The 11,999-nt window shown below is 40.5% G+C and overlaps 1 protein-coding gene across 1 annotated transcript in view; it reads right to left on the bottom strand.

Moving 5' to 3' along the window:
* Positions 1-1,027: 1,027 nt before the first annotated feature.
* OSBPL3 (oxysterol binding protein like 3) overlaps positions 1,028-11,999 on the bottom strand; it is a 139,922-nt gene continuing 128,950 nt past the window's right edge. Inside the window, exons 19-23 of the mRNA XM_074945767.1 lie at positions 9,950-10,094; positions 8,126-8,270; positions 7,337-7,463; positions 4,618-4,740; positions 1,028-2,724 (exon numbers count right to left, since the gene is read on the bottom strand). Of these exons, the coding sequence (XP_074801868.1) occupies positions 2,628-2,724; positions 4,618-4,740; positions 7,337-7,463; positions 8,126-8,270; positions 9,950-10,094 (637 nt within the window). The 3' untranslated portion in view covers positions 1,028-2,627. The remainder of the gene's footprint in view (positions 2,725-4,617; positions 4,741-7,336; positions 7,464-8,125; positions 8,271-9,949; positions 10,095-11,999) is intronic.

Genomic DNA, 11,999 nt, shown 5'->3' with positions numbered 1-11,999 from the left:
GGAGCTCGTGTTTTCAAGCTTTTCTCACAATCATGAGAGCTAGAAATATTCCTAAACCGACTCACAATAAAATTGTGAGAGTTGGCAACAGCCTGCTGCTTTGGACTCCATTAACTTATGGTTCTTGAGCCAGCTTCTGATTATTAATGAATTAAGCATATTACACAGATTTGGAGAAAAAAAAAAAAGCCAGACAGCATGCAGAAGGTGTAATAATGGTCACATCTGATAGCAATGGTGACACTTGCTAATTGTGACACAAACACTTAAATACCACCTTAGTCCCTTCCTCAAATTTTCCTTGAGAATTTTCTTTTTTAAAGTTAATTTTGTAGGAAAATAATAATGATGGAAAGATTCTATTTAGAATGCCTGGTAACTACTGATGGCAGGGACAACTAGAACATAGAGATGACCTGGGCCTGCTGAGAATGGGGGAAGGGGGGCAAAGTTAGGGCAGCAGACTTCAGCAGTGTTACTGAGCATGCTCATTCCATGTGAGCAAGCTCAGTACAAGCCAAGTAACCAATCTGGGGGGCACGTGACCCGACTCCCACATCCCCCCTCTGATCTTGAAGTAGCAATTAATTCTTCAGACAGCTTTTGATTGTTAATGAGAAAATAAACTGAGATGGAGATGCAACAACGGATCGGACTGCGCAATTCCCACAGCTCTCTCTCAAAACACTCCAACTATGCCCAGTGGATCAGTTTTCCTGTTGAGTCAGAAAGCCCAGGTTTCACCTGTCTCACGCTGAGCATGTATTATTTAAAACTGCTGACTTTAAACAATTAGTGTGTCCTGCATCTTTAAAGGCCAGATTAAATAAAAGAGAACAATGCTTAAGTAACACTGTGCAAATGAGAGAAAGGCTGATTTGCAAAGTGAGTTAAGCTCCTAAAGTAGCAGCTGTGGCTACGAAATCAGTGAAGCGGAATTGTAAAGGTGCTACCGGGCAAAATTAAATAATAAATTTAACTGACATCACAGAACAGTTTTAAAATGCAACTTTTATAGCACTTGTTTAATGTTATACATGATACAATAAACTTGCAGTAAACAGATCTAATATTTAAAGGGTTTTCTTTAAGACCGCATCGGCACACAGTAAATTGGAAGTTTTTCAAAGCTTTTGATCTCTCTTAAGTCTTCATCTCCCCTAGCTGCAACTTGCACCAATAATAAACTGGTTAAACATAGCAACAACTTTTGACTCACTTGTGTTTTAACTTGTACAATCTCAAAACCTCCACTAATAATTTACTTTTTCCTTTTTTTTTTTTTGCACTGTGGAAACCTTTCAGTGTTGTTAGCACAGAGAGTCTCGCAAAAGGTTTGCATGCAACAGACCTAGAAAATGTGGATCAGGCTTGGGTTCTAGTACGGCCAGGAATGTAAATTGCTTTGAGAGTACAATTTGTTTTGCTACATGTGCTACTGTATTACTTTGATTTTGAGGGAAGAGGGAACACTCCACCACCTCCACTCAAATGTGCAATTTTACATCTATTGTCTCCTGTAGTTTGATAGACATACTTCTGATATGCATGAAAATACTACCTATATGTACAAAGAGTACAGAAGAGAGATAAAACCAATTTAGTGCAAGACACTTAAATATTTATCTGAACACAACAAGCAGTTAAAGGAAGATCAAAGATTCCATACATATAATTATAAGGCAGATGGTCTTTTTTTTTAATACAAGATCTTAAATACGCTGCTTATAATAAGAGGTAGAATATATCAAAAATGTATTTAAGAAAACATCTGTTACTTTAACACAATAATTTACTTTACTAAGTTTTTAAAAAGTATCCCTGTTTGATTTTTTCAGGTAAATAAAAGAAGTCCAGCTACGGAAGCAGAAAATTTTGTGCTCTATGTCTATTTTACTTACTGAAAAAGAGAGAAAAATCTTCTTTCATCCCGTCAGTGCTCAAGCATTAACCAAACCCTTTTTGGGGCTGTAAATCTGAAGATTCTGGGTGAGAAGATTTGGTGGTGATTCCTGATCTTCTAGTGTTACATGTAGCAGGGTACAATTGTCTAAGTAAGGCAGTAGAACCACAAATACAAGCTCACTATTACCTTTTTAAATAGGCTAGTGACAAGCAAATAAAAACAGGAATTTATTTAATCTCTACAGAAAAAAATAAAAAGGTTACTCAGACTCCAGCACCAGCAGACTCGCTTTGTTTCAGTAATTAAAAGCTGTCTTTCCAACCTTGGTAGCCCACTTAAAGTTCATGTAACCATGGCTTCCATTCATGTTTCTTAGCACAGCCAGGAGAGGCTGATATTTTCTCCTTTGTAATTCAATAAGGCATACATTAAATCTGAATTTGCATTATTAACTTTTGGAAAAGTAGTGTTAAAGCTTCTTTTTCTCCCCTCCCCAGCCATTAACATTCAATAATGTTTATTTTATTAAATAGTTTATAAAACCAGTTTTTTATACATTCAGACAATCATGGTAACAATCAAATAGTAAAGAAATCAAATGAAGAAAATATATATGTCAAATTCTAAATGAAACACAATTCTAGAAGGTACACTTAATGTATGAAGCCGTACACACACATAAATCAGAGAAATACAGATGAGCATCTTCTAAGGTCCTCTCTCACCAGAGAACAGGATTGTCCAGTTTTGAAAAACCAGGGTCTTTTCTAAGATCCATGTATGTTCCATTGCTCACCCAGGAGTCATCTGTGGATTTCCTGTCAAAAGATTAATGATTTCCTGAATGTATAGCTGAAGACTTCTTTGTACTTTTGCTGCCCTTTGGTTTCTTGGTCCTGCCACCCCCGTTTAGGTCTTGAGTTGCCCGATTTTCAGAGGTGGTAAGCACCCACAGTTTGCTTTGACTTCTGCTGGAATGGTGAGTGCTCAGTACTTTTTAAAATCAGGCTTTAGGCTTCTCCCTTGCCTCAAGGTTCACAGCCAACTTCCTGGAAACCCTTGTGAGAATGGTTTTCCTAAATGATCCACGATACTACTTTTGTCCACACTGTTACTGTCTGAATCTGGACCTGTCTTTAACTTCACTCCAGGAATGGCTTATGGCAGTTATTTTTACGGTGGTAGTGCATAGAGGCCTCAATCAAGGGTCAGGGCCCATGGAGTTAGGCACTGTACGTATAGACAGGTCCTGCTTTGAGAAGATTACAATCGAACTTTAATCTAACATAGAGCATTTATGCAATGGCAACAGCCATTTACTCTAAAATTATTTTAAATAAAGCCAGGTTTACTCATTTTAGAAGAGAGAAAATCCAAGTAATCAAAGGTAAACCCTGTATAATCCATATCTGATCTAAGGTTTGGGTAACAGCCTTGCTAGAGATTTTACCTTATTAATTTAAAACAAAGCACATGCCCCACATACTCTTAGAGTGACTCTACCTTCATGTTGACCTGCCCTGGCTCTCTGTTAGAGCTCACTACCCTCATAATTACACTTCTACCAATATACATTTTACATATGTTCCATCTTACCCAATATTTAACCAAATTTTGTTTCTCCAAATCAAGGGGCATTCCCTCCTGCAATCTGCCTTTGGGGAATATTGAATAGATCAACAATTTCTTCATATTAAAGGATCTGGGGGAATGCACAATTAAACAGTACTCGGGTCTCTTACCTGCTACACTGACTGGTTAGCCTGCTGGAGGCAAAGCTTGCTTCCCTTTAGTCAAAATCATCAAGTTACCATCCGAGTTTACCCAATATCAGTTATAACTACTAATCAGGGGTTAACTCATCCCCACTCCTCATACACACAAGGAATGTTTTTTAGTCACCTCTTTATACGTACATTGGAAATGTTCCTACATTTCTCTCACAAATTCTCCCTCTAAAAGTAAGACACCTACCTCCACTGCAAAGAATTAATTCCTCATGAATCCCCAGGCCTTTTGTCTCAATAGATATCTGTTCTACTCTGAATCTGGCCCCAACCTTCTTATTAGATCCTGAACCAAGGACATGGCAGGTAAGTGCAATGTTCTCTCCAACATTCACTTTTAAACTTGTAGTCGCCAAAGCCTGTGTTAGCCATTTTATGTTATGAATGCAAGGTTTCTCTCTCCCCCCTTATATAGACAAAACACATTCAAATGATGGAAGTGACTTCATTGCTTGCGTAAAGTGTCAGATTGCTAGCCCAGGAAACAAACCTGCTGCGCATGGAATTCCTGTCGACTTCATTGGGAGGGCTATGCAGAGAGGGCTTACACAGACCAGGTGCCAAGCTTAATCCTTCCACTTCAACTGTGTGCCTTAACTCTTACTCAAAGGGATGAAAAGACAAGTTCATTCCCCAGGCAAATTCAATCTGCAGCCTTGGTATGGAGGCTGCCAACTGAGATTTGTTTCCCGGGATTACAAATATAAACAAAAAAAGTTTAGGGATGTCATGGGGAAGGGCATGTTTGTTCCTTGGCTACTAATCTAAGTTTGAAGCAAGTTTATATGGCCAGGTTCCAAAAAAACATGGTTGTAAAAGTTGACTTATGGAAATACTCACCCTCTGCCCCATGGTGGTACAAAGCCAGTGCTGTGACGCAAAAACTTCACTAAATTACAGTATTTGCCATTGGTTACATAGTACCTGAAAAATCTAGGTTGATGCTCCAGGTTGTTTTCTTCTAGAATCTTTCGCCGTTCTCTCTGCAACTGTTCAATCCTTTGCTTTTGCATTTCAGCTCCTTCAATATTCCCTTCCTCTAGAAACCTATAGTACAGCAATGATATAAGAGCCAAAGATTATTGGTGTTTCCGCTCTTTGTTTTTGCAATGCCCTCTCATTGACTCAAAGTTTCAGAATCTGAACTCTAAGATCCTGCAGTTTGTAGTTCAGCTATTGTGAACAATTAAAATCAGCAGAGCAAGATTTTTCATTCACATAAAAGGAAAGTGGTGCATCAAACCGGGAGAGGTTGCAAGCACTTTGGAGGACAGGATTAGAATTTAGATTACATTCAATAAAGACAAGTGCAAAGGACCATAGTTAGGGAGGAAAAATCCAATGCACAAATTAAAAAAAGTGAAATAAATGGGTAGACAGCAGTATTGCGGAAAAGGATCAGGGGGTTATAGGGATCACAAATTGAATATGGATTTCCACCACATCTTCAACAATCACGGCCCGTCCATCAAACACTCTCTAGAACATTCCCACACCAGCGTCATCTTCAACAACAGAATCCTAAGAACAACTACATACAAGAAACCCACTGATCACCACACTTACCTCCACAGATCCAGCAACACCAAGAAATTGGTTTCTACAGCCAGGCTCAAAGATACCACAGAATATGCTCCAGAGAGAAAGTCCAGGATACACACCTAAACACACTTAAAACTGCTTTCACCAAACAAGGACACTCTGCCAGAGAAGTAAATCGCATCATGGAATGGGCCACCCAAATACCCTAGGAGCATCTGCTTCAATACAGAAAAAAAACACCTCACTGAGAGCACAGCCCTAGTTGTCACCTACCCCATAGGGGTTCCATTGTGGGGTGGTGTCAAAGAATTACAATCCATACTTGATGGGGACCACATACTGAAAGAAATCTTTCCTGAACCCCATATTCTGTCCTTCAAACCACCACCTAATCTCGCCAAGATCATCATCAGAAGCAAGCTCCCCACAGGCCAGGACACATTAACTCAAAGTGGCACCAGACCCTGCCAGAACAATAGATGCAAAACCTGCAGACATATCTCCACTGCTACGATGATTAAGGCTGCGAGCCTTTCATGGAAGTCTCGGAAGGCACTTGGGGTGGCCCTGGGGCCAGCCGTACCGGCCGCTGCTCTGGCAGCCCCAGGCAACTGGTCCCAGGCACTGTCCCGGAGCATCCGTCCAGGAGCCCCCTCCCATAGCACCTAAGGTTTAGTTAGGGGTATTTTTAGTAAAAGTCATGGACAAGTCACTGGCTGTGACATTTTGGTTATTGTTCATGACTTTTACTGAAAATACTCATGACTAAATTGTAGCCTTAATGATGATCAGTATCCCCCTCCCCAACACTCTGTTCAATAACCATGGGTCCTACACATGCTTATCACAACACTTGGTGTAACTCATCCAGTGCATCAAATGCCCCAACAACTGTGTGGGTGAAACCAGACACTCACACAGAAACGTGATAAAAGACAAAACACCATATCACCCGGAGGTGAATACTTTTCACAAAGTGATCACTCCATATCTGATCTGTCAGTTCTCATCCCAGAGAACACCTTCAAAAGACAAGCCTGGGAGTTTAAATTCCTAACTCCACTAGACTCTAAAAATCATGGACTTAGAGATACTGTCTCCTTACAACAAATGTATAACACCCTGACTGCTAACCCTTAATTGCCTACTTCATTTTAAGAGGTCTCCCACAGCATGTGTGAACCCCTTATGCCTAACAATCTGTCAACTTGTTATATTTAGCGCAGGCACTCTGGTTACCTTCCCCAGACCTCAAGGAAAACTCTGAGAAGCTCAAAAGTTTGTCCCTTCCACCAACAGAAGTTGGTCCAATAAGAGATTACCTCGCCTATCTTGTCTCTCTCAAATTGAATATGAGTGAACAATGTGATACTGTTGTGAAAAGGCAAATGTCATTCTGGATTTATTACCAGGAGTGTCATATCTAAGATGCAGGAGGTAATTTCCCCTCCCCCCCCACTCTCCTCAATGGTGAGGCCTTTGCTGAGGTACTGTGTCCAGTTTTAGCACCATACTTTAAGGAGGATGTGAATAAATTGGAGAGAGTCCAGAGGAGAGTAACAAAAATGATAAAAGGTTTAGAAATCACAGTTGTCTGAGGAAAGGTTGAAAAAATTGGGCATGTTTAGTCTAGATAAGAGAAGACTGAAGAGGAACATGATAATTCAAATATGTAAAAGGTTGTTCTAAAACAGATAGTGATCAACTGTTCTCCATGGCCACAGAATAGCTGTAGTAATCAGCTTAGTTTGCAGCTAGAGCAATTTAAGTTAGGTATTAGGAAAAACTTTCAAACTATAAGGGTAGTTAAGCTCTGGAATAGGTTACCTAAGGAGGTTGTGGGATCCCCAACACTGGAGGTTTTTAAGAACAGGTTAGGAAAACACCTGTGAAAGATGGTGTAGGTATACTTAATCCTGCCTGAGCTCTGGAGGATGAACTAGACCAGTGGCTCTCAACCTTTCCAAACTACTGTACCCCTTTCAGGAGTCTGATTTGTCTTGCATACCCCCAAGTTTCACCTCACTTAAAAACTACTTACTTACAAAATCAGACATAAAAATAAATAAAGAATAAGGAATATATATGCAGAACATGTTACCTTTGGTCTGGCCTAAATCGTGTGTCAGTAGGTGGTAGGAATGGCCTAGTCTGTGGGTCCAGTTCATTTAACTCTAATGCAAACTGTGTAAATCCATAACACTGTTCATAATCTTTAGGCATGGGATCTAAAAAGAAACACGTATAAAGTGCAAATTAGGCTTTTATCTTTTTTTTTTTTTTAATGAAGTTCTGTTATTTTAATATGTTAAGGCTTTAAAGCTCACACCACCCCAAATAGCTTCTTGGAATCTCAGTCAAAATAAATCAAAAATGAATACATTACATATTGCAGAAGGGCATGACTACACAGCTTGATACCATTTTGGAGAGAAATGGGTGCAAACCACCTAACTTTGTGGGAGTTCATATTTGAATCAGATTGCAGTACTGAACTTTTTGGGCCCATCTTTAATTTCTAAGAACAGGCATCCACTAAACATCTTCAGAAACTTAAAAATATCCCTTTTATTTTTTAGAAATAAACTCCTAACACCTACACTTGCCCAAATGTGGAATTGAGACCCAAAATAAGGGGAATATAGTGCAGAAAGAAAAAAAAAATCCATGATTAGTTTCTTTACCAGAAGTAATATTTGAGAAATCTAATTATACAATTTAGCTTTTCAGATTTAAGTTTTACACATTAGAAGCAGAAGAGCAAATCTGTGTACAACAATAATAAACCTGGACCTAACATGTAGCGTGAGATGAGGTATGAACATAGGGGTAAATTCATTCTCAAGCAAATTTAAATTCTGCACAAGTGTTGATTATACTGGTTACTAACTTGCTCGCCATATGCAGGTTGGTGAAGACGGGGTTCCACAATATATACTCTCGTGCCATTTCCCAAAAAGCCGATGCACTACTTTCCCATCTCTGTCCATGACACTGCCTTCAATCTCATGCATATTAGGATTCCAATATTTTGCCTATAGTTAAAATGAACAGAAACAACATTGCTGCAAATTTGGAAGTATGAACTACTTTGCCATTTAGATAAGTTATTGTTGTAGGACTCATCTGAGGGTGCTTTTTCTTAAAGAATAGCTATATGTAAGATCTGGGACACACATCCATTCATTTTCATCTACACTACACAGTGTTACAGACATCAAGCAACCCCCAGTAATTTTAACTAGTTGACTTGCAAAACCCCTTTAAATGTTTATAAAAATCTCTGAAAGTTCCATTTTTTTAAAGGGCAAAGTTAAGCAGAGAAAGGTAAAGCAGGGACTGGACTTTGATTTTACAAAACCCAAGACAGAACCAGAGATGGGTCAGATCCATGGCCTGTTTATCTAAACTCCTTCACTTCTGCAAATTTGAGAGATTGATGCTCAGAGAAACAGTTCCACTTTTAGCCAGTTTACAATGCAGAATACTTAAGATTTGCAATACATCTCAAACTTTAAAATCTCAGTTCCAAACGCTGACTGTATATAATGTCTTTGTAATTTTTCAGTTAAAAATAAACATTTGAAAATCATTTCAGTGTTACCTAGTGACATAATACTCATGAAAAAAGAAAAGGAGTACTAGTGGCACTGTGGAAACTTTCCACAGTATGCACCCGATGAAGTGAGCTGTAGCTCATGAAAGCTTATGCTCAAATAAATTGGTTAGTCTCTAAGGTGCCACAAGTACTCCTTTTCTTTTTGCGAATACAGACTAACACGGCTGCTACTCTGAAACCTGTCATAATACTCATGGGAACAAATCAACACAAAAATGAAATTTCAAAGGATGTTTTACAGTAGTTTATTTTCTCCTGTTGCAGATGCATGGTGCATGCAACAGCCCTTACCATGTGGATGGAAGGGATGAAACAAATACTTGCTCCAAGAAACTTAGATAAGGAGAACCAGGATTTAGGCAAGTATCTCAATATGATATGCAAAAGTCTCAGTCAGGCAGCAACCAGCCTAGTCAATAGATGCCTTGCTGGGTTTCTAGTTGCCATGTGCTTCCAAGAAGCCATTTTAATCCACTGCTAATATAACTTTAAATTGGATGGTCAGGAGTACTTCATGCCTCCTACTGAAGCACAAGCCTTACACAACAACCCAGCTAAGCTAGTACTCTGGGTACACAAAAGGGAGAAGCAGAGTACTGGCTGCTCAGCTGGAGTCTTGTTAGGCAGTTGGACTGTGAGTGCCAGTTCTACAGCTGCTGGTAAAAGACAACTTGAAGGCAAACAGAACAGACTGCCCCACAGGGGTTTAGTGAGAGGCATGTGGGGAGTCACCACTAGTGGATACCTAGTGCCTGTCTTTAGTCAGAGGCAGCTGGAAAGTACCCACTCTTCCCCTACCCTGGTGGTTTCTTTCCATATATCAGGAGTCTCCTCACACCAGGCAGCAACTTTTACTTTCTGCCTGGCCCTCCCGAATGAAATGCAATTCTTTTAGAGTTTGGTTCTCCTCCTGATGGACAAAAATCTCCAACACACCAGTGTCAATTACAATTAGATCAAAGGGAAAATGTAATTCATAAGCAGCCCAAGGAACAAGAGTACCCTGCTGGACATGGCTCTACTATATAGCATCCTCCTTACAGCAGCGCTCATTAGAAAAAGTATTAACACCACTGCGGTGAGTGAAAGTCACACCTTTATGAAAGTCAGTTTGCAGAGACAAGTGTCATCATTCAGGTTTTTGATGATGATCTCGCCGTAGTGTTCAATCCATCTTTGCCCACTTAAGATGTTATGGATACAAGAAGTCACTTTATTCCACTCAAAATGGTCTCTGAAACTTGAAGCAAGATAAAGAGGTGAATGATGCCATCCCTAAAATAACCAATGAACTCATAACAATGACTAATGGAGGAATTTTCTTATTCAAAAATGTTAAATGAGTCTTCTCTCCCTTTCCGCTTCCCTCCCTGCGGGGCAAGCACAATGACACAGCAAGAAAATCAATTTCCCTGAAAAACCTTTGCACTTCTGGTGTAAACCATAGCATTGAATTCAGTTAGTTCTCTTAGCTCATCCAAAGTTAAAAAAACAGTGCTCGTATTACATATAACAATTGATTAAGGGAAGAAGCATTAGCGGCACAGAAGCTAACAAACAGAGCTGTAAACAGGGGAGTTTCAGTGGGAGTTTGTAAGGGGAGTTTGTATTGTGGTGCTTGTTTGGGGTTTGTTTTTGCTGTGGGTGGTGGTGTTTTGGTGTGGTTTGTGTTTCCCAGATTAACAGGATTTAGGTGGGAAGGCTATGACAGATACAGAGGCAGCAGTGGGAGTGACTCATGTAAAGGAAGACACAATGAAGATGACTGGATGTGGAAGCTGCGGTATGTACTTGATCCTGGAGGGGGTACGTGGTAAGAGTTTTGTCTGCATGAAATGCTGTCTGATAGAGCTGATGGAGGAAAAGATCCGAGGTCTGGAGATGCAGGTGGAAAGTTTGGTTGAGTTTAGAAAGGGCTTCGAGCAGATTATGGAGCAAAGACATGAGGCACCTGAAGGGAAAAGCTCAGACTTGCAGATGGAAGCAGGACTAAGGAATTCTGAGGGGAGACTGGGTGAGGAAAGTGGTCAGTGGAAGCATGTAACTAAAAGAACCAGGCAGAGGAAAAGATGGGCTAGTGAAGGAGAAATAGAGCTCAAGAACAGGTTTGCACAGTTGGAAAATGAAGAAGGGGCTCAGCAGGTAGTCACTGAAGGTGGAAGGGCAAGGAAGAAGAGAAGAGCGGCTAGTCCTATAGGAAAAGGGGACGACTCAATGGGAGACTACACCAAATATGAGCCCCAGGAGGATACAGGATGGGTTGAAGAGGATTACAAGGGAGAATAGGAATGGAAAGAACTTGCAGCCAGAGGGACCAGGGGATAGACTAGAGAATAGCACCGTCACCAGGAAAAGGCAGGTCTATGTGATCGGGGACTCTTTACTGGGAAGAATAGACAGGCCTGTAACCAGAGCTGATCCAGAGAATAGAAGGGTGTGCTGTCTTCCAGGTGATAAGATACGGGATGTAGACCTGAGGTTGAAAAGGATCCTAAAGGGAGCAGGAAAGAATCCCCTAATTATCCTTCAGGTGGGAACAAATGATACGGCTAGATTCTCGCTGGAAAGTATTAAGGGAGACTATGCTAGGCTGGGGAAGACGCTTAAGGAAATCGAGGCTCAGGTAATCTTTAGTGGGATTCTGCCTGTTCCTAGAGAGAAGGGCAACAAAGGTGTGACAAGATTATGACCATCAACAGATGGCTTAGGCAGTGGTGCTATAAGGAGGGCTTTGGGATGTATGGCCACTGGGAGGCATTCGTGGACAGAGGACAGTTCTCTCGGAATGGACTTCATCTGAGTAGGGAAGGAAATAGACTTTTAGGATGGAGGCTGGCACAACTGATTAAGAGAGCTTTAGAACTAGGAATCTGGGGGAGATGGTTGGGAGATGTCCAGGTAATTGGCACACTGGATTTTAGCATTGAGAGGGAAGAAAACGAAGTAAGAAAGGATACAGCCGTGGGTAGGAGAATGTATATAAGGAGGAAGGGCAGTGTGGATACCAGTCTAATAGGTTATACTGGCTGTAGAATATCCGTGCCTAATCAGGTACAGAATGTGAGCGAGGCCAAACAGCAAAAATGAAGATGTTTGTACACCAATGCGAGGAGCCTAGGTAACAAAATGGAGGAACTAGAGCTAC

The sequence above is a fragment of the Natator depressus genome, chromosome 2 (assembly GCF_965152275.1).
Source record: "Natator depressus isolate rNatDep1 chromosome 2, rNatDep2.hap1, whole genome shotgun sequence".
In the NCBI taxonomy this organism is placed as follows: domain Eukaryota; kingdom Metazoa; phylum Chordata; order Testudines; family Cheloniidae; genus Natator; species Natator depressus.
This window is presented reverse-complemented; position numbering and strand designations above follow the sequence as displayed.